Genomic DNA, 23149 nt, shown 5'->3' on the forward strand with positions numbered 1-23149 from the left:
TGGGGAGGTGCAAGGTTTCTAATAATCATAGCTGTGACGACTTGCACTAGTATTAGATATAATAATACTAATACATTTTTATTGTGTTCTACAGTTAACAGAGTTATGGGGAGGGGTCTATCATAGTTATTATTTTTGTTATTATTTTATTTACTGCGAAAACATGATCCAGGATTTTAGAGTGTTTGATGTTCTTATTTAAATTAATAGTAAAGATTTTCCTAAAAGGCTAAAACACTACCTTCTTTATTATTTAAAAAAGAAAATCCAAAAATAATATATACTCCTGTGAAATTCATTCACTTCACAAAGTGGATGGAGTAAGAAAGATTAATTCCCTTCATCCCCCAGCACCCTCCAGATTTCGCTCTCCCTCGGATTTGGGCTGTGTCTTCCCCACCTTTGCCTGTCGCGGTGGACTTGGCCGGGTCCAGGCCGAACCTGATCAGACTCTGGCTGCTCTCAGGGGGGTCTTGGGCCTGGCATTGGCCTGCCCTGCGCCTCCGTTCCTTCTCTGCTTTCTTTATATCACTTTTAAATGTTATCTGCCAACTTCCTCTTACTGTAACTGAGGTTTCACCTACTTATATCCCTGTCTACTGCATTTTCATTATGAAAATAGTTATTGTTTATTGTTTGCTGCTGAACCGAAGAGGATGCTACAATTACATTTTTTTCTCCTTGGACCATCATGCTTTTCTTTTTTCGATATGGTGCTGCACAGGCTCAGCCTCTCAGCTCCTCTCTGCATTCTGGGTTCACCTGGGGACAGTCCTCCTGGGACCCTCAGGTCACAGCTCCTACTGCGGTGTCCCCAGGTCTTCCTTTGCCATGGCTGGCCATTCTCTTTGCCCTTCTCCTGTTTCCTGGACCCAGGTCCTCCTCTACGCTGAGTCATTTCCTCATTTTAGTGGAGCATGGCTAGAAATAGCTTCTTGAGAAAGGGGACCTGGCAGGTAGATGTTGAAAGATCTTGGTGAATGAAAGTGTTATTTTATTCCTACTCTTCCACTTCATTGGTAATGTGACAGAGTGTAGAACTGAATTGAATTCTAGGTTGAAACTCCTGCAGAGACTTGAAGACATTGTCTCATTGTCTTCTATTTTTGTTAAGAATCGGTATTTTATATGTAAGTTGATTTATTTTGTTTTCTTTTTTTCTCTCTTTAATAGTGTAGGATCTTCTTTTCATCACCAACATTCTAAAACTGCACAGTTAGAGGCTTTGGACGGGGTGGGGTTCATTCATTGTGTGGGCATTTTACAGAGCCTTTTAATCAGGAAATTTTCTTATGTTCTTCTTCTTATCATTATTGTTTGGTAACTTCTTTCCTCCCATTTTCTCTGGTCTCTTTTCCAGAGATGGGCCTCCTTTCCTGGACTGAGCCCTTAATTTTATCTTTTTTTCCCTCCTTTTGTTTTCATCGCTTTGGCTTTTGGTTCCTACTTTGGAGATCTCAACTTTATCTTTAAACTCTTCTGTTGCATTTTTTCTGCTTTGTTTGTTTATTTGTTTGCTTTCTCTAGACTAGAACCCTCTCGTCTCTTCCTGGTGACCACAGCCCCATATTATGTTTATAAAATAAACACGTCTCTAGTCAACTGGACTGGGAAAAATGTGCTGGGGAGTTTGTGTGCACAGTTTCACTTCTCCCTTACACTGTTTAGCGTCTCATCCTTGGCCTGCTTCGTGCCTCTGTTCAGCAGCTTCCCTGAGTCAATTTCTTTAGAAAACTCCAGTCTGGAGGAGAGAGGAGGAGCAGGAGAGGGAAAAGGAAAGGGGAGGGGTAGAGGGAGGGGCGGGGAAGGGAGGGGGGAGGGGAAGGGAGGGAAAGGGACAAGATCACCGGAATGCTCAGGGTTGGGGCGGCAGGGACCTGGGGGTCTAAGGGCTTGTTTCTGCTGCCCTCCTCATCTCTTCCATCGGGGTACCCGATGCCCCTAAGCTCCTGCCATTTTGGGATGTTTCCTGTTGGCACCACCTCCCCAACCTTGCAGGTGCTTAGGTTTGTTCTTGCTCTCTGTGGAGTCACTCACTGTCCCTCCAACTGCTTTCCACTTCCTGAGCCAGTTCTCGGAAATATTCTTGAATCATTTGCTCGATATTTTCTTTGCCTCATTCTCTATCTGAAGCTGATGTTAAAAAACGTAGTGGCTCGATGTTTTAATTTTCTTATGTGTCCTTTCCCACTGTCCATCTCTGGCAGAGTGACAGGAGTACAGGCGGCAAAGTGAGCAGAACTCAGTGACGGGCAGCGTGTGGGGATGAGGGACGTATTGGGGGATCCCTCTTCCCAGCTGCCTGGAATAGAGACTGCAGGATCCACCAGCCAGGAGGAGGCCACTTCTTTCCTTGGTATTTGAGGTGTCTGTGGGACATTCAAGCCCACATTTTTAGAAATCAGTTGGCTACATGGTCAGTAGCTTGGGGGGCAGTTGGGCTGAAATCTTAGGGGACAGCATGTGGTTAGGATAGCAGCCAGCCGAGGGCAGAACTCTGGGAACCCCCAGAATTTATGGGGGAGGGGAACAGAGGGACAGGAGACAGATAGAGACACAGAGGCACTGGAGAATCCTGAGAGGGCAGCGGTGGTGGGCAGGGCTAGGGCTGGAAAGCAGTCCAGAGGAAGGTCTGAGGGACTAACCACGTGGAAGACGTCAGTGAGCTGGGGTTGGCAGTGCTGCAGGTGGGCAGCAGCCAGACTGAGTGGGCTAAGAACTGGGTGGGAGGGAGAAAACGGAGACACACAGCCCGAGCTTTCCTTTTGTGATGTTTCAATAAGAAATCAGGGGGTTGGGAGGTTGTTAGCTCTAGGGGGCCGTGGAGTAAAAGGAGGTTTTGTCCTATTTTCCCAATGGGAAAAGTTTAAGCACGTGTATTGGATGAGGGAGAGGAACCAGAACATACAAAGCACTGCTCTTCTGAGCTTTGGATGGCTGACGTGTTTGCTGCTCTTTGGAGTAGATTTCTGTGTCTGGAGCTGATATCCAAGTGAATTTGCTTCCCCTAAACATTCACTGGCTGGAAGCAGCAGTTGAGTGGTGACTTCTGCCTGAGCGTCGTTATGGGTGATGCCAGGCTGGTAGCAAAGTCCTGGACTCGTGGGTAGGTGTCTGGGGGAGCTCTTGTGGGTGCAAACGCTCCCACAAACAGTCCTCAAGTTGATGCCAGGAGTCGCCACTTGGGCCCAGGTGGGGTCCTTTTCCAGCACCTTCTGGGGCAGGGCGGGATGTCAGCACATCTCCACAGGAGACTGGAGAACAGAAGCCGGCCATCCTTCCAGGTCACATCCAGGGCAACTCCACCAGCGGGGGGATGTTCTTTTTGTTCCTATCCTGACAGGAGCCAGAATAGGGTTAACCGAGCACTGGAAAAATCTACTAAAATAACTCGAAAGACCCGGTTCTTCTTTTTTGTTGAGTGTTCTCAGCGTGGACACCAGGCCTTCCCGTGACCAGCTTGCGGTTGGTCGGCAGGCTCAGGGTTTCCCTTTTCAGTCACGCTTCCTACCCCAGACCAGATAAGTTCTGCTGCTGAAGACATTCCCCTGTGCGTGGTCAGTCAAAGATGGGGTGCCTCGGGGACGCCACCCCGTCCCTGACTGAACTCAGGAGGGGTGGCTGGGGCCATGCAAGTAGGGCTGAGACCAGGCTCCCCAGAACCTGCTTCCTGTCCTCCTGGCCCCTTCCATCCCCCTTTAAGCTTCAAGCTACTCATTACACTTCTCCTTTTCAGAAAGAACCGAGACAGCCTGGATTCATCTGGAAGCCGTGTGTGTGTGTGTGTGTGTGTGTGTGTGTGTGTGTGTGTGTGTTCACGGGGGAGGGGATGCCTGAAGTGATTTCTGCCTCCAGAGCTCTGTGTGGAGTTTGCTAATCTGACTGGTTGATAGTTTTATGCAGTATTAAAACAGGAAGTGGTTTTCCAACAATATTCCTTCCACAGAATGTGGGTGGTGGGAGGGAAGCTCGTGGCTTCATGGGTCTTTGAGAGGCAAGCAGACCTACCTGGGCCTCCATGATGGTCTCCAGACTTGTCCCTTGGAATAACGTATTTATCTTAAGACGCTACTTGTGTGTCTTTGAACCTGGCATTGATTAATTGTTTGTGTTGCTAGTCGATCAAGAACCGATACCATGGCCTTGGGTGTCGACCTCCACTTGGACAGTTTTTCTGGGGGACAGGAGATGGCCAGGCCTTGGCCTGATAGGGACTTTTGTCAACTAGTCCTTGGAAACAAAATAAGTTAAAGGACTGCTTTTCCCCTCCTTCCAAGCACCAGGTATTGAAATCTTCTGGTATTTTCCATAAGGCCAAAGGTTTTCAGAGCTGGGATTTCTTAAGCCAAGCTCTGCAGCATGTGTGGAGCCCCAGGTGGGCTCTCTGGGGGAGAATGGCAGCTTTCCAGGCCTCTAAGCCCCCTGATTCCCCCCACGAGTCATAGCTCTGCGGTTGCATTTCAGAGGCATTTATCATCTGGCTTGCTCTTTAGGGTGAGGTAATAGTTTAGGACTTAATGTTTAGAGAAACAGCCCCCATCTTTGCTGCTGGGAGGTGTGAGTACAGGAAGTCTCCTTTCTCTAAGAGAAAATAGAACCGTCAGGGGACCAGGCTCCCTTTTGCAGCCCCAGCAAGGAGGCAGGCTGTGTTTAAGACAAAGCACTTGCTACGAGCGTGTTCCTGAATCCGCCAAGGTTGATTTTCAGTGTTTTTGGAAGCACAGATGTGCACACTTTTCCAACTCCGCTCACAAAGCTTTCAAGGGCCGTTACCTACTTAGGGCTTTCCAGCAGGACTGCTCTCAGGACTCAGACGGGCAGCCACTCTTCTCTCCTTTGCTCACACTCATATCTTGTTACCTGGAAAAAAACACCCAGCCCTGGGAGGCTGACAAATCGCACAACCTGGAGGAGATAATGTATCTCGCAGGTGTGAAACTGAGCAGAGACGCAAGGCTTTGGAGCCACACAGTCCTAAGTCTCCCCACAGGCTCCTGAATAAGCCATGTCACCTCTCCTAGCCTCCACGTCCTCATCGGGGAAGTGGCACTAACGGGAAAATGGCACTTTGCTTGGATGCTCATGGAATAAAGAAAACGGACCACGGCTGTAAAACACCTGGCATGTGCCTGGAGCATAATACGTGCTTGATACCTGGTTGGGATATATATGCATAGTTTATTGTGGAAAAATACACATAATGAATTTTAACTGTTTTAAGTGTTCTCATTTTTACCATTTTAACCATTTTAAAGTGTATAGTTCAGTGGCCTTAAGTACTTTCATAGTGTTATACAGCCATCACCGCTGTCTAGTTACAGAATTCCTCATCATCCCCAACAGAAACCCCTTACCCATGAAGCGTCACTCCCATTTTCCCCTCCCCCAGCCCCGAGCAGCCACTCGTTTTCTGTCTCTCTGGGTTTGCATATTCTGGATATTTCATATGAATGGAACCACGTGATATGTGGCCTTTACTGTCTGGCTTCTTTTAATTAAGCATAGTTGTTTCCACATTCGTCCGTGTGGCAGCATGTCTGAGGGCTTCATTCCTTTTCAGGACTGAATACTATTGCTATGAATCTTTAATTTGGAGAATTCATAGGGTGGTCCCAAATGGTACCGAATGTCACTCACTCTGGGCCAGGAGTCTTTCCGTCACCGTTTCTGAATGGCTAATGTAGCAGTTTTGTGACAGGAGATGTGGCTGCAGGGACATGGAAGGGGCGGGGTGGGGGCTGGGCCGACAGGAGTTCTCCCAGACGGAGCTTAGCTCTGGAGCAGCAGCCAGAGCCCCCAGGCCTGGACACAGCAGAGAGCTGGGCTCAGGCCGGGAAGGGCTGAGCTCGCAGATCATGGACAAGCTCCCTGTATCTCCCCCAGATGCAGGAAAAGGCAAAGGAGATCTACATGACCTTTCTGTCCAGCAAGGCCTCGTCACAAGTCAATGTCGAGGGGCAGTCCCGGCTCAACGAGAAGATACTGGAAGAACCGCATCCACTGATGTTCCAGAAACTCCAGGACCAGGTAACCTGACTTCCTTACCTGCACCTTGATTTGAACCCAGCGTTTATCCCCAGCCTGGAAGAATGCAGTGAAACATTACATGTGAGACACCCTAGAAGCCGCCCCATCCAGCTGGGCAGGCGGAGGCACCGTGAGGAGACATGGTTGGTAAGACAGAGGACGGGAATGCCAGGCTCCCGGTTTGACCCACAGTAGGCTCCCTTAGGTCTGTTTACTCTTGATCTACACACAGTTTGAACCAGCAAGATTATCTGTCTTCTCAACCCGTATTAGAAGGGAGGGAGACTGGGGCCATTTGAGGAACCCACACTGAGGAAGCAACATGTGATAACTGCTGAAGGGAGGAGCTGACATAAAATTATGGAAAGCAAGGATAAGGATTCAAAGTGGCGAGGAACCTGGGCTGTTTTTGTGCAAATACACAAACATCGCCACCTACCGCTGGTGGCCCAATACCATAACCTGGTTCGTAATGAGACCCCTGAGTCATAGCAAAAAGGTCAACATCTGGCAGCATACACATTCCACTTAAAGAGGAAAACTTAGGTTTTAAAAAACAGACCTATAAGGGGCAAACTTCAGTTTTCTGGCAAATTTTGGTGGTAATAGGCAAAGGGATGAAAGTGCGTTCCAGAGATATCTTTTTTAGACACGAATTTGCCGACGTGATTATCCACAGAGTGCTCCGTGCTTCTGAGATGTCACACACACACTTGCAGACAGTGGCACACAGACCGATTTCAAACTTTTGCTGGCTCTATCCTTACGGAGGAAGCTAAGGCCTCACTTAGCACATAGGTGGACACTAGCTTTTAGCTTCATTCAGCAATCCTCAAATGGGAGCAAGCCCAGCACCACCTGGAGGGCTTGTTAAAGCGGATCCTGGGCCCCAGCCCCAGAGGTAACTGTCAGATTTGATGGTTCCCAGGCGAGCTGAGACTTTGCCTTCCCAACATGGTTGCAGGTGGTGGGGATGCTGCAGGTCCTGTGACCACACTTTGAGAACCACTGGCCCACTGGAGGGATTGGCCTTTTTTTGACCACTTGGCATGTGCACAGAGTCCAGAGCGTGTCCCAGCATGCAGGAGGCCTCATCTTTGCTCAGCATCCCAGACAAAACAAATACACAGGTAGAAGAATACAAATAGGAGAAGTCGTTTAAGAATGTTTTCCAGTTGACACGGTGGCAAGTGCAAATTCCATATGAATTCTGAATCAAATTTGGGTGTTGAATGAAGGCACTCTGGTTAGTATGGGTGACTTGCTGAGGGCCTCCTGGAGGTGGTGATTTTGAGACAATGGGAAGGATGCCATGGACGTGGATTTGTGGAGGGAAAGGAAGTGGAATGTAGGGTCAAAAGGCCATTTTCATGGCTGTAGCCACATGGGAATGTCTGCCGCACCTGGACCTCCGAGTCTTTTAAAATTTCCTATTGTACTTTAATGCATAGCCAGGGTTGAGAATCTGCACCGAAGCCAATTGTGTTCTAGGTGTTTTCAATAATACTGTTCAGGGGTTGCCCATCTGTGACTGATGCCCACTTGGCACGTAGTATCTCATTTCATCTCCCATGAGTGTTACTCCCTTTTTGATGATGAGAAAAGCAAGGGTCGGGGAAACCAAGTGGTTTGTTAGCACCAGGTTACACGGGGAGTAGGAAGTACTGGAGGCCGACTCACTCACATCCACCTGCCTTCAAAGACCGCATTCTCTCTGCCACACTCACAGCCTGGACAGCTGTCTCTGCTCGTCCGAGCCCCTTGAGTCCAGCTGGAGCAGAGGGATTGGAAAGACCAGGTGCACACAGGCAGTCCCATTTTCCAGGACCGCACACGCCAAGGTGGGGGCGAGGAATGAGACAGGCTGACAGCGCGCCATGTCGTGGGACCTCGGGCTCCTAAGGACACAGCTGTCCTGCAGTTACGCCTGTGACACCTCAAAATGGAGTGGACCTCTGTGTTACGGGCACACCTCACTAGATTCACACGTCGGGAGGTTTAGCTGGTATAGAAAGGAGGAAACACAAAGGACAGAGAAAGATTTTGTTTTTTTTAAGTGACAAAGAAAAATATTTTTAAAATCACTTTTGTCTACCTAACTGTAAAAGTTATCCATGCTACATAAAAGCTACTTGGGAAACCAAAATATAAAGACAAAATTCATAATTCCATGCCTAGAGATGATCACTAAAGAACATTGGATCTCGAGACTTTCCTTCATTTTTGTGCTATAAATATGTTTGTGCACATACATATAACAAATGCAGCACAATGCAGCTCAGACTGTTTAAAGAAAGTACTTTTTACCCTGTTGTTGAAAGTTATTGATTTGAGAGAGAGAGAAAGAGGCACTATCTTCCTAAGGCATAATTGAGTGAAAACTGGTATTTGGAATTTGAGCTGATTCCACAGTGAGTCCCTGGGAAGGGCCTCTGGGTTCTGTTTCTCTTCAGAAAACTCTGCCTCTCGAGGGCCCTGCTGGTAACCACCAAAATGTGTACTCAGCGCAGTCTGTGGTTCTCTGCTCCCAAAAGGCCCCCATAAGAGCCCGGTTTTCCTAGTGAAGGAGTTTGAAGCTGAGGGGAACATGTTTGCAGCCACAAGACTTCACATAACTTTAAGAAACCTCCTCAACAGCTTTGACTTGACTTCACTGAGCCTGTTGACGCAGTTGTCTGAACAGGCAGCTTCTGAGCTCTCACAGGCCCCAACCAGGAAAACTTCACGTGGCCTCAGCCCCTTGTCAACGGGCAGTGCTCTGTGCCCTGGGGCGGCTGATAGGGCCCGTGTGAACTGTGGCAGCACAGCCGGAACCTAGAAGAATGGGGTAATCGTCCCTGAGCACTGGAGGAGATGAGCTGACATCCATGCTTCTTATTTAGAGGAAAGCGTCTTGGGTCTTCAGGTCCTATTAATTCTTAGTTTACACACGGTTCTAACAGGTTCTGGGGTTTCAGGTCACAATGGATTTGAAGTGCTGATGGAGGCTGTGGAGTGAGTGGTGGCAAGAAGTGATAACTAACAGTCAGTGGAGAGATCGAAAAATGATACTCAACGTAAATGACCGCACAGTAATGTGGAACCACGGAGCGTGGGGACCCACAGCCCACACACCACACTGGGGTGCATCCCTGTGCTACGATGTGGCGACATGGCTAGTGATCCTAATGACCCCAAAGCACCAAGCAAAACTGAAATCGTGCTCAGCGCATTCTATGAAGATTCTATGTGTTCTATGTGTTAGGCGTTTTAATAAGCATTTCATCAAAACGATATCTCATGAGAAGTTTATAATTCTATCATTTGGAAAACTCATGTGCGTGGTTAGATCGTTCTCTGATTTACTTTGGCTCTGCTGACATGGTCCAGTTGTGTGCCAACACGTGCCGGGAAAGCCAGGCGAGGTGGGTAGAGCTGTGGGCATCTCTCTGGTGCTTTAGCCTAGAGTCAAAGGTGGGCTGTTGGATTCATTTAAGTTGTGGGAAGCAGAAGGGAGCAGGTGACCTTACAAAAAGATTGCTTTCTTCAATTACGATACTTTGCAGTGTCTTTTTTTTTTTTCTTTAAAAAAATCCACTCCTGGGAGGTCTATTTCAGTTCTGGTTAGTTTGCTAGTGTGTAGATTTGTTCTTTCATTCATTGCTTTATGCTACAAACATTGACGGAGGGCCTACTATGTACAAAGGACTGTGCTAGGAGGTGTGTTTGCAGCGAGGAATTCCATACCCCTCCGACCATGTAGACAGAAAAAGATAAATGCTAAGAAGGAAATGAAAGAGTTGATGGTCTAAGAGCTACTGACAGGGGCTACCTTTGTGTCTAGTAGCCAGAGAGGGCTCCCTGAAGAGGTGACTGAGACCTGAGTGGTAAGGGGTCGCCAGGTGAGAAGACTTGAGGGCAGGACTTTCCAGGGAGAAGGAACGGCAGTGCAAAGGCCCTGGGGCCGGTCTGCTGGGTGTGTTGTGGGAGGTCAGTGGCTGGAGTGCAGAGAGTGATGAAGGTGGTAGACTAAGTTCAGAAGGACTGGCCGGGCCTAGGCCCCGACGCCGTGCTAACTAGTTTAATTTCAAGGATGTTGAATGGTGACTACTTACAGAATGTGCCAGTTATGATAATAAGGTTTGATTCTCTTGATAGCTCGGCACCTGGGCTCTGCTCCCAGCTCTGGCTGTGCCTGTCCCTCACCAGTTGGGCGAGAGAATGCGTATGACTTGGTACAGAGCCATCTCTGTTACTAGAAAGTCAGCTGCGAACCCTCGGCTTCCTGACCATGGCTCCATCTGTCCCTGGATGGCCTGCCCCCTGCCCCCTCCCTGACCCCTCCTTGCCCATCACTTCCTGGACTCAGATTCACTGTCACTGTCACTGTATGTTAGGGTAGCAGGAGGGGGAAGTGGGAACTCGTGTTCCAGTCTTGCCTCCATCTGACCCCAGGTGCGTCCTTTTCCTTGGTGTGGCTTCCGTACCCTCATCTGTAACATGGGGCTTTTGGCAAACTCTGCTGCCTCCTGGAGCTATGCAGGGAAGCCGTCACAAACCTCCAGTGCCTGGATGGGAAAAACTCGCTCCCTGGTACCCTCAACCTCATTTCCTTAGACCTGGCTTTTCCTCCTGTTCTTTGACTTTAGAATTTAGTAGCTGTGAAACTTTGGGCAAGATGCAGTCCCTTTCTGTGCCTCAGTTTCCTCGTGGGTGGAGTGCGGGTGATGACAAGGTGATTGTGAGGACAAGATGCAGTCATATCTGTGAAGTGCTTCCTTAGTGCAGTGCCTCGTGTGCTCGCCACGAATGTCAACTGTGTGCGTCCTTCAAGTGTGACAGGAAGATGAATTTTGGCTTAATGCCGTGGTTCTTAATGGAGGACAGGGCTATTGCACCCCAGGGGACATTGGGCAGCGTCTGGAGACATTTCTGGTCGTCACAACTGGGGTGGGGGTGCTGCTGGCAGTTAGTGGATAAAGGCCAGGATGCTGCCTAAATCCGACAATGTTCAGGTCAGCCCCACACTACACAGATTTATCTGGTCCAAATGACAGTGGTACGAAGGTTGAGAAACCCTGGCTTAATGTGGCTTCCAAAAATGTAGCAGCTTTCACGAGCCTTACCTTCGCTGAATCTCAGGTCCCCACCCGAAAAGCAGGAAATAATGTGTATGTCAGTTTTCTACACTATAGTGAATTCTGGGAAAACATTAAGAAGGAATCTCCTCACAGTGCTTTTGCATGTACGTCTCATATGACTCTCAAGTAGCCTTGGGGAAGGTAGGACCTGGCACCTCAGTTTACAAGTGAGAACGTTCCCTAGATGGGCAGGTGACATGACCAGCCCGAGGTAGCAGAGCTGGGAGGGGGAAACAGCATGAGTCCAGGGCTGCTGGTTTAGCCAGACTCTCCCTACCGATCCATCAGGCTGTGAGAACCCTTCTTGACGTGAGGCATTAGTATTTGTTCTTCCTGTCATCCTTCTAGACTGTGTCACCATTTTCCTTTCATGGACTCTGGTACAGGCAGCATTGTTTTTGGCATTTAAATACCAACTACCACTCTCGCCTGCTTCTTTTCCACGTTCGTCTGCCTTGCTCAGTCATGTGCTCCTGCACCTCCAGCCCTGGCTAATTCTAGAACTTTCCCAGCAGTTACCAAGGCTATGAGAGTCAGCCACAACACGGAGGGATCAACCCAGTGACAGCAGCCTCACATGCTTTCTTTGTACAAGAAATGACAACGTCAGTCTCTCCTGGCCTTGCCAGCTTAGCGGCTGGAACACATGTGTCTTGCCTACCCACATGGCTAGGGACTCCGGGGAGGAAGACCAACCCAGGAACGCGCTATGCCAGCAGTAGCGGCGAGTACACCCTATTGCTGAGTTCCTCAGGCTTTTGGACAAGTTAGCCTTAAAAATTATTTTTAATTGTCCAGTTACTCTGTGTTCATTGTTAAGAGGAAGAAAAGAAAATTCACACAACCCAGCAGAGTGTGAAGTAAAAAGTTAAAGCCCCCAGGCCCTGGGGGCAACGTCGTGTGTCCTTCCAGACCCTCTCCTGCCAGTTTAAGAATAGAACACCGAAATCTTCCCCGTGGCCTGCAGTTGTGTCACATGAAAACTTGAAAACAAAATTCTGCTCCTACAAGTTTCTCAGTGTTCGTTTACACAGCTTTTTTGCTCTGAAGCCTCTGGTTTGAATAGGATGGTAAGGAGATTGGAGAAGATGGAAGGGTCGAGGTCATTGCGAACAGCAACTTGAGATCATTGCTTTCTCGGACGAGAAAAGAGAAGGCAGCAGGTTTGAGGCGGAGCAGGGTGCTCATTCTTCTCTCTTGAATCTTAGGGATCCCAATGCCTACACTTAGAGCAGATTTCCAGTATTGCCAGGACACCCTTACCCAGGCTTTGGGGTTTGTGCTAAGTCTGGTCTGGGGAGATAGAGTGGAGGCGGCCTTCTCCACTGAAAAGGAAGCCTTCAACCTCTGATGCTTAAAAAAAAAATTTTAAAAGACTTCAGTGAGATGTCAGAGCTCCCAGCCACATCCTTGACAGAGAAAGGAGCTATGCATTGGGCCCCTTTTCGGCAGTGTTGTTTCTTTGAATTTCCCCAGAACCAAAAGAGTGAGAAACACTTCCTTTTTAGACATCAATAAGAAGGGTTGGACCAGCTGGTGAGGTCCCAGAGCTGGGGGAGGGGCTGCCAAGCCTCCTGGGTCATTTGAGGCACGAGTCCCTCCCCCAACCCCATGTTTCTCCAAGTTTGCAGTGGTGGCTGGAGCTGGGGATTCTGGATGCCTCTGTCTTGTGGATACCAGCTGACATTCGTTCCCAAAGATCCAGTCCAGCCCAGAACCCAGCATTGTCCAACATACGTGTACAAAGCCAGAAAGCGCAAGTCGTCGGTCTTTGGTCAAATGGAAGGAAAGTTGGCTCCCCATTTCTACCACAGCTGTTTGCCTTATGAGAGGTGGGGTGGGAAAGACAGTATTTGAAACAAAATTTTTAACTTTATAATGGTGTTTAGAGATAGAAGGGGGGGAGGGGACGAGAGCGAGAATAACATGTAACTGTCCTGATGGCAAAAGAGAAACATAAAATCCCTTCCCCCTGTGTAGAAAGCATGTCATTCAGGCTTTAGATTGGAGTATAATGAACTCCAGAAAAAAGGAGACAAATTGCCACCACCCACTTGACAGCACCGGGCCCATGGGCCAGTGAGGGGATTTCACCCCAAGCAGGGTCTCTGCCTCTGTCCACGTCCGGCCTCTTTTTGGAGTTCTGATCCCACCCTGTCACATCGTCCATCTCTGGTGGGCCTGTCCAGGAAGCAGGGGCACTGTCCAGGGCCACAGAAACTTCCAGTGGCCCACCCTGGCGCTGTGGGACAAGGGCTGACCTAAGCTGTTTTGTCTTGTCACCTGCCCTCTGCCAGCTGCCCTGAGACCGTCTCCTGGATACCCCCCACTCCCACTTCAGAAGGGAGGGCGATGGTTTTCAACTCTAGCGGGGGACGCCCGCTTGGTGTCCTTTCCCAACAGCTTCTTTAACGCCCAGCTGGTTCCGGCGTCCTGTCATAGCTGGAGGGCTGGAGGCTGGAGGGCTGGAGGGCGAGGGACTTGCTTTCTTCGCATTTTCTGTCTGGCTGTGTGGGTAGGAACGCAGGCCTGCGGTCTAGGTGTGTGAGGAGGACACATTCTAGAACCGCGATGCAGAGGTGGGAGTGCTTTCCACCTTCTTTTGGCAATTTTCGTATAAAAACCAAGCCCAGTTCTCGAGGCAAATATGAAGTCCCGTTATTAAAACTTGCATGAAAGGATTTACTTTCCCTCCTTGTCCCCAGTTGAAATAACATGGTGGAGGGTTTTGCAGAGAAGGGAGGACGTATGTTTAGTTTAGTTCTTTTAATGTCCTTGTCTTCTGAGAAGTGTTAAAAGATTTGTCAGGCTTGAAATGCGCTTAATTGAGAGAGTGTTGAGGGGTCTTCAAGGCTAGTTATGCGTCTCATTTTCTGCGGGGTGAGGATGGTTCAGGGAGGGCGCCCTTCCTGGAGTAGCAGTCTCAGAAGACTCTTAGGGATAAGCTGGAGCACCACATGGAGGTTTTCCCTCACAGAAAGGCAGAACCCCGTCAGTCACTGTCTGGGATCCGGAGATGGGGGCTGGGGTGGGCTAGGGGCGGGAGGGGGGGGGCGCCCTGGCTGTGTAATGACCTTGTGTAGCTGCACATGGCAGGAAGGCTCCTTTCACCTTTCTTCCCAAGAGTCCCACCTCCAGCTGCCTGCAGGACTGGCTCCCAAGGCAACGATGCCAAACCGTTTACAATCCAGGCATGCAGCTCACAGATGTGGGGCTGCCAAGCCCCGAAACCTGCTGAGCCACAGCTGTCTCTTGGCCAGAAAAAAGAGAAGGTATGGAATTCACCTGAGCTGCCAGCTTGAGTTTTCTGCCTCATCGGTGGCCTCGCTCTGGGCAGGACCGGCTGCCTTGCAGCTCTGCTCAGAGGCCTCTGCCCACCTGGCACCCCACCCCAGATTTGTTTCCATCTTCTTCTTTCCTCTTCCCTCCAGACAACGTGAGGCCTGTTGGTCAGGTGACAGTCACAGTCCAGCCCCACTGAAGCCAATTCTCCCCATCAAGGAGTCCTGGTTTTGTAGAAACCGGCTCCTTTTCTGTGCTCATGTAGGAGTGAGGTGAGATCAGTAAGCCAACCGTGTTAGTTTCCAAGCGCTGTCATAACAAATGATCACAAACCGAGTTGCTTAAAACAACAGAAATGTATTCTGTCACAGCTCAGGAGGCCAGAAATCTGAAATCAAGGTGTCAGAACCGCTCTGCTCAGGCTCTAAGGAAGAATCCTTCTTTGCCTCTGCCTGTAGCTTCTGGTGGCTGCTGGCGTTCCTTGGCTCGTAGCTACATGACTCCGATCTCTGCCTGCCTCTGGTCATGACCTTCTCCCTGGGTCTGTCTCTGTCCTGTCCTTTTCTTATGAGGACACTAGTCCTTGGATTTCGGGTGGACCCACCCTAAATCCAAGATGATGTCATCTCAAGGTCTTCAACCAACCCTATTTCCAAATAAGGTCACGTCCTTAGGTTCCAGGGGGACATAAGTTTAGGTGGATACTGTTCAATCCAGCACATTGACCTTTGGAGACCTTTGTTTTCCATTTATACACACATACTCTTAAAGAACATATTTGGAATCATTGTCTTTAGATTCAGTGCATTTTAAATGTTTAGTGTTTAGTCATTTAATGTTCACGTACATTTTTGCATCTTGAACTCCTTTTGCAGACTTCATGTTTAATGACTGGCTGTTGGTCTGCCATATGAGTGACAATGTAGCTTAGTGGTTAGGAGTGAGGCCTCTGGAGCTAAACTGCCAACGTTTCTATCCTGCATGTCTCTTTTTGTTCCGGGTTGAATTGCTTACCCACCCACCCCCACCCCAATTCATATGTTGGAGTCGCAAGCCCCAGTACCTCAGAATGTGACTGTGTTTGGAGAGAGGGTCTCTAAATAGGTACTTAACATTAAATGAGGTCATTGGAGGCCCTAATTCAATATGGTGTCCTGAAAGGAGAGGAGATTAGGACACAGACATACACAGAAGAAAGACCACGTGGGGACACTATGGGGAAGATAGCCATCCATAAGCCTCAGAAGAAACCCACCCTGCGGACATCTTGATTTTGGTCTTCCAGCCTCCAGAACTGTGAGGGAAGACATTTCTGTTGTTTTAAGCACTAGTCTATGGTACTTGTTATGGCAGCCCGAGCTGGCTGATACACCAACCATTCTTCTGTGTAATCAGGGTCTTGTAGGGTTCTGTTGAGGATGAAATGAGGATTAACTGCTGCCTGACACATGGGCAGAAGGTACTTGCGGCACGTTGGTACTACCCTGATTCATTTCTCCAGCCTTCTGTTGTTGCATGTTGGGTGGCTTCTATTCTTTCCCTGGGTGAACACTTATTGGACCCCAGTCATGGCCATTTGCCCTGTGATCAATAAGGCTGCGGTCAGCAGCTGGGTACACTATCTTTGGCCACTTTCTTGAAAGAGATTTTTAGGACTGTTCTCTATCCTCTAAATCATCTTCGCTGAGCATCTCCCCACAGGGACACTGTGATAGGAACACCCTATCACCATGTGCTCCTAGACCAGTGCCCAGGAGACCCTTTGCCAGTGGATCTCAGGCAGCTCACAGCCCCAGAAATTAAGGCCATTGAGAGCAACATTCCTTTTCTTTTGAAAATCGGTCTGGGCCTGATGGCTACAGCTGCCACCAGGGGACTCCGAAGCATCAGAAGATGCATGAGGAAGTGAGGGCTGCTGGAGAAGGATGCCCCAGGCTGATGGACTTCACGGGCATCTCACACCTGCCCACACAGGGAGTGGCCCTTAGGCTCTTGTTAAAAGTGTTCGTAGCCCCCTCCCCTCGAGCTCGCTGGCACCAGGAAGGAGCATCTCTTGGGATCTCCTGAAGGCTGAGAGGATCCTAACAGCCCCTGAGCGGCTCCCCAGACTTCCCCTCCCTCCCCCGCCTCCTCTGGCCCTGGTGCCTCCAGCCCCGGCCTTTTTCTTCTCCTCTTTGAAGTGTGAGCCTCAGAGCCACTACAGGCAAACAGGATGTTCCACTCCCACGCACAGAGGCTTCCGACGAGAAGCCTGGGTCGAACCGCATCCTGCTGGTAGTGGTGGGTCCCATCTGCTGTGGACCTGGTGTGGGAGGGCTGGGTGCCGGGAGGGGCATCACAGAGATGGCTTCATTAGTCACTCTCTGAGCATCCGTTCCAGACTAGGAGCTAGGTGGGCATTTCAAAGTTCCCTGTGGGGGCTCTCGTGCCTAGAAGGGCTGAATCATGCAGGTGGTGAGGGATGGTGACACCTGCTTGGCACATTCGTGGAAGGCCATGGAACGATAATAGCATTCCTCGTCCCCTGACAATGATTTTTGTATTTTCTGAGACATTTTTTTTTGTTGTTTTAATGAATGATTTCTCCAAACCTCAGCACATTGGTCTAGGATGACAAGATTGCCACAAAATAGATAACCGCTGGGGGTTTAGGGAGGCCTGGCCTTTCTGAGCAGTTGGAGATCTTGGACAAGACTGCGAGGGTGCTCAGGGTAGGGCAGGCAGTAGTTTAAGAGTTGAAAGGAACCCCGAAGTCCTAAATGTTTCCCTGGGTTGTGGACTCTGCTGATAGCAAAATGATTGAGGCAGCTCTCCTATGGTTGAAGCCGTCTTGGGTAAATGCAGGTGTAAAAACGGAAGGTTCCAGTTCTCCCGTCCCTCAGGCAGACATTCTGAGTCTTTAGACTCCATCAGACATTTAATTTACAAAATAGTTGGTGTGCGTGTTGGGAAAGGACAGATTTAAAAGCTGTCAGGGTTTTACCACCCACTTGATAACTCCGCCTGGCAGTGAGTGACATTTTAGATACTTCTGGAACTTTCCACGTGTTGAGCCCATGGTAGTGCAGTAGATGAAGGCACCAGGTGCAGTGTGGATTTTTAGTCTGCAGAACATCCTGAAAGTTCAGTCACAATGTCTGAGACAGAGATAAAGAGAGACTTCTCAAGAGGCTGTACCCATTGACAGCGGAAAATGCTTTCCTTTTTGCTTCTCCTTTCCTCACCCCTTTTGCAGGGCAAAGGAGGAGGGTGGCATAGGATCAGGTAGGAGTGGGAGAAAGGGGATGCTGGGAATAGGGATTGTGGCTAGAAGAGAGGGGACAACTCTTTGAAGACCTGCGGTGTGGCAGGTGGCAGACCTCTAATCCAGAGGACTTCGGCTCTGTCAGGGGGTCCTCCTCTTGCGCCTGACGAGCACACCTTAGAATCCTTTCTTTCCCAGAGACGTGCTCCTGAGCCTGTGTGAGTTTGCATTCTGGAGCCAGTTGCTATTTCTTTAATTAGGGCCCTGTTCCTGAAGCCTCTCCGGGCTAAGACTGTAGTTTCTCTTCTCTAGCCTGCATTGAATCAGCTCCATTTTGTTTCTTAGCATAGGTTTGAGATCTTGGACGCCAGACTTCTGGGGTCTTAATGTTAGCATAATCGGATATGATGTGGCCTTTACAACATCACCGCTTATACAGGAATGGTTTCTATTTCACTTGCTCAGGTTCCTGGAGAAACACATCCCTGGATCATCTACCCAAATAAAGTGGAGATTCTTAAAGGACCTCTTGATACAAGGGTGTGAATCAGCATTGTGTGAATCTATACTTCTGTGGAAAATAAAGATAGATTTGTTCATGTGACTCTCTAAGCTATTATATTCCACTGAGATTATTTCATAAGGGCCAGAAACATCCAGGAAATCCGCCTTGTCTAGCCCATGACTTCCCATGTTTCCCTGAAAATAAGACCTAACCAGAAAATAAGCGTGATTTTTCAGGATGACATCCACTGAACATAAGCCCTAATGTATCTTTTGGAGCAAAAATTAATATAAGACCTGGTCTTATTTTCGGGGAGACACGGTACTTTATCTTTCTTTGAGTGTGTCTTGCATGTATTTGCATTCTTTGGCAACAGTAGGTATTTAATAAATATTGGATAGGATGATTCACAGCCTGATTGGCCTCAGCTTTCAGACACTTTTTCTTTTTCCTCTTAGATCTTCAACCTCATGAAGTATGACAGCTACAGCCGCTTCTTGAAGTCTGACTTGTTTTTAAAACACAAGCGAACCGAAGAAGAGGGAGAAGAGTCACCCGATGCCCAAACTGCAGCTAAAAGAGCTTCAAGAATTTATAACACATGAGCCCCCCCAAATGCTGGCAGGACTGGCAGCTTTCGGGAGCAAAGGAAATCACTCTCAGGACCATGCAGGGTTTATAATTGCTTTGTTATCTGCAAGGACTGAAATGTACAAAACCCTTCCATGGGATATGTGTATTTTATTAACTGCTTGACCAGTAAGTTTTGCATGATGGCTAATCTTACATAAAAAAACAAATAGCTTTGAAGTTTTAGTTCACACGTATACACACAGACACACACATACAAGGCAGAAAGAGTCCTTAAACACTGGACACTGAGCATTTTATAGCTTGATTAAACTTCGTGTGAGGCCACCAGGTGAAACTTATAGCCACCTCTGACCTTTTAAGTCTTGGCCCTGCCTCTGGGGAATGGGGCATGCATGTCCCCAGATCACTTGGCAAATCAGCTTGAGAATGTGTTCATCTGACAAACACCCACTGGGGGTGCTGTCTGTCAGGTGTCTTTTGAGTTAAACTCTTCTCAAGAGCAAGTTCAATGCTGGGAAAAGAAAACGCATCAAGGACCGCCTCTGCAGAGGTGGGGAGCTGTGTGTGTCGTCAGAGGGTTCTTATTCCTTGTGCATGGGTTTGTCCTGGCTTTGCCCACAGTCAGTGACATTTCCTGCAACACAAATACATACTTCATCTTGACAGAAACAAGATCCCAACCAGGAAGGAAGACAAATGGGAAAATGTGCACCGTCCCTGTAGCAATGCAAGGTGGTATTGAATGGGATTGTGGCACACAGCCTGTGCTGATGCTGGAACTCGTGCATGTCCCCTTCTCCCACAGCCCATCTGGGGACACGTTGTAACCCTTTCTTCTCTGTGCGTACACTTTGCTAGGCTTGTTAATCTAGATTTGAGATTTCAACAAGAGGAAAGACATGCTGTCTCTGAAAGTCTCCTTTTGGGTGGAGAGGCTGAGAGTGAAGTCCTGCTTGGCCCAGACTGAGCAGCCAACCCAGCTCATCCCCTGTTAGAATTAAACCCACCAGAGCCCAAGGCCAGGCCCAGTTCCCTTTGCTAATTGTTCCTGCCGTCTGCTTCTGCCAGATCTTCTCTAGCATATCTGCCAAACCTTAAACTTCTGTTTGTAGAAAGCAACCAGATGCTGTTGGTCACGAGCCTTCCGACTAACCCATTTGCAAAATTGCCTGACGTTGAGGGCGGCTGTATAATTTACCAATCAAACCAGGGCACTTTTGAGAGCGAAGCGGGGGGAGTTTAATAATTACACTGGGGAAACAGTGTCAGCTGGTTCTGTTCCTGGGGAACCAGTTTGCATGGTCACCCTACTGACGACCCTCCCCTAGTGTGACCTCTTGGGCCATCCCCCAGATTCGCTAGCTTTGTCCATTCACTGTGGTCGAATGCTTCCTGCCCTTCCATCTTGGGTTTGGGGAAGGGATGGCATTTGGGGGGCCATTCGCTGCTGAGAACCGTCCTCCAATTGAGCATCCATCAGAAACAGCAATATTCAAGCCCTCAATAAGGGGTTCACCGCCTTCCCCCAGATGTCCTAGACTGACTTTCTCTCGGCCTGGGGTGAGAGCGTGATGCTGAGAATGATGCCCCACGGCCCTGTCATCCAAAAAAATTTAGTCCTTGCAGCAGCATAGACGTGCATTGACATTTTAAAAAGCAAATGCATTTTAAAGAGCAAGGATTAAAAACAGTGCACGTTCTCCAGTTCAACTTGGAGTTTACCAGCCAGAAAAGTGCAGGGATACAGACCACAGCACTGTACCAATATAGACATAGGGTAATTTCGGGGCCCGTGGAGCTGGGCAACCTGCTCAGTGCTGCCTTTGGGGAGCCTGGGCCAGTGGGTGGGCTGGAGCCCTCTTTCTGGCTTTCACCCTTTTACCACTGGGTTCCGAGACCTTTGAGATGGCCGTCGCATTGTCGGCCTGAGTTATCCACATTGTCTATCAAAAGCAAAGTCTCTCACAAGCTGCCTGAAAAGCCCAATGCCAGCGTGCCGGTGAGCCACATACGTTTAACCACAGCTGACACCTACCAGCGTGAGCTCACACCACTTTCCTCTCCTTGCTCCTGCCTGGCCGCCTCCATCGAGGCCAATCGGAACCTAGGTGTGTGCAGAATTCAGCTTCTGAGGCCATTGCAAAACTGAGACTGAAGCATCGGGAATCCATGTAGCCAGATAGACACTCGACCCAGCTTTTCACTTTCGTCCCTATAACTGTCCATCCATTTATTGATTAGTATTTAAATTGTGTCTGCAGTGAGCTAGGCGGGACGGCGTTAAGTGCTGAGATTCAATGGCAATAAAGCAGCCATGATGATTCACGCTCCAGTGGTTTACAGGTGTTTTAAAATGTAGGTTTTATTATTATTCAGGTTTGGTGAGGCCAACAGATCAGGAGACAATTGCCGTTGAAAAGAGAGTTTGGTACAGTTCCTACGAGGAGGGGGCACGCCATGCCACCCAGGGCCACATGGGGAATCACCAGGACCAGTCAGGAGGCAGAGGGAGTGAGGGACAAATGTGAGCAAGAGCCTTTACTGTGGTTCCCATGGGAAAGGAAAAGCAGGGTGAGCAGGCTTAGGATTGGCTAGTCCGAAGAGTTTCCGTGGGTTCTGGGACATAGGGGTTGCCTCTAGTTGTCTGGTACCTGGCTCTGGCTGATGAGGGCAGGTGGCCCAGAGTGTAAGAGCCTGGTAGAGGAAGTCGTTGGGGATATGAGCTCTGGACTGGTTAGTTTGCATATGAAAGGCATGCTCTATTATCTCTAGAAACTGGCTGGCCCTGGGAGGGGCAGTGCCTTCAGGTCATCAAGGCCCCAGATGTCAAAGCATCAGAATAAAAAACGCATGCTTAATACAACAGTCTGCAGGGTCTCAAACGCTCCGCCTGCATGCCACATATGTCATGTCTGGTGGGGCATGTGTTTCAAATCTTTCAACGCAAATGCCTTCTGCTGCTCATGAGTGTAATCCCTGGTTAGCCGCACGCCTCAACCTTCCCTATTGCCTTATAGCAGGCCACTCTCATATTTATGTTATCTGCTAGCTCCATAGTTTGTACCCTGATCTCCTATTTCCGTATGCAGAGAGCATGGGCTGGGTGACATTTTCTTCAGTGACTTTGCAATCATTAATTGTACCTCCAAATCCACTTTGCTGACCTGCCTGGCTTTCTATAAGTTGTGGTTCCCGTCCTCCCTACCATCCTGCACCATCCCGCCTTCTCAATCGCACTATTTCCTTCTCAGGCATAGTACGGATCACCTCACCCTTGCAGAGGACCTTACCAAGTGTTTCTTTCCCATTGCCTCCTGCACAAAACCTCCAAAAGTGACAGAACAGCCATTTCTCCTATTGTCTGGATGGGAAGACTGACACCAATAACACGACTCACACAGGCACATGCTGGTGAGTGGTACAGTCTGACGATGGAACCAAACCTGTTCCCTGACGCCAGCTCCCTTTTTGGTCCATCCCCTGCCTGGACAGGGCCCCAGAAAAGCCCAGGGCTGGGGGTGAATACTGACCTTTGGGTAAAGATGTGCACTTACTCACAAAACTGATATGCAATGAGAACCTACTAATCCCAGGCCAAATGTTTAGATACAGCAGTGTAGGGGGATGAACGAATGAGGCAGAAACCGTGCCTCCAGGGAGCAGCTGGTCACGAGATGCGATGGAGTCTTTACCAAAACTGTCACAAGAAAGAAAATAACCGGCCCCTGGGAAGGGGACCAATGGGACATGACTGGCTGGTGGTATTGATCTCTTAAGTTTACAAGCTCAGTTGTTTTCTTTCCTCTAAATATCAGGATGTTAAGCTTCATATGGACACTAGTGGTGAAGTGATTTCTTTTAAAAAACCCAAGAATGGGTGCTCTGTTATTATGGGGTTAAGCTTTTTATTCCTGTCTCAGGTGAACTCTAGAGAATGAGGAATTTGTTAACTAAGTTTCCAATTATGGTTTTGCTAACAAGGACATACATACCCTCATGTATCAGAGAGTGGGAGCTAATGAATTGAGACCCAACTCCCAGGTCCTGGCTCTGGATTTGGGAGCAGGCTTTGTTTACAAGCTTTGCAAACTGTGAGGCCAGCTCAGCCGTGGTTCCCATTCTGTCATTGTTTACTTTCATTTTGGCTGTGGCTGTTCTAGAACTTACATTTATTTAAGTGCTAAATGGTCTTGTCCAACCATTAGCTTCTAGGGTTTTAAAATTTGCGTCTGTTCTCCAGGTTGCACACAATGCAGTGAGCACTGTAAAAGGGCTGCTGCCTGGGCAGGGAGGGGAGAAACCTCAAGCACAGCTGGGGAGAAGGCAGAATCGTGGTGGGAATAGTCCCCAGTCCTTGGGCAGAGCAGATGGGCTCTC

At 48.8% G+C, this 23149-nt stretch overlaps 1 protein-coding gene across 3 annotated transcripts in view; it reads left to right on the plus strand.

Annotated features, from left to right (window-relative positions):
- Positions 1–22479, plus strand: part of RGS10 (regulator of G protein signaling 10) — a 39009-nt gene extending 16530 nt beyond the window's left edge. Inside the window, exons 5-7 of one of the 3 annotated variants that reach the window (XM_033131301.1) lie at positions 5884–6027; positions 14272–14419; positions 18637–18769. In XM_033131301.1, coding sequence (XP_032987192.1) covers positions 5884–6027; positions 14272–14385 — 258 coding nt within the window. In that variant the 3' untranslated portion in view covers positions 14386–14419; positions 18637–18769. Of the gene's footprint in view, positions 1–5883; positions 6028–14271; positions 14420–18636 lie in introns of all 3 variants that reach the window. The other 2 variants (XM_033131299.1, XM_033131302.1) reach the window with 2 other exon arrangements.
- Positions 22480–23149: the final 670 nt, after the last annotated feature.

The sequence above is a fragment of the Rhinolophus ferrumequinum genome, chromosome 16, assembly GCF_004115265.2.
Source record: "Rhinolophus ferrumequinum isolate MPI-CBG mRhiFer1 chromosome 16, mRhiFer1_v1.p, whole genome shotgun sequence".
NCBI lineage: Eukaryota > Metazoa > Chordata > Mammalia > Chiroptera > Rhinolophidae > Rhinolophus > Rhinolophus ferrumequinum.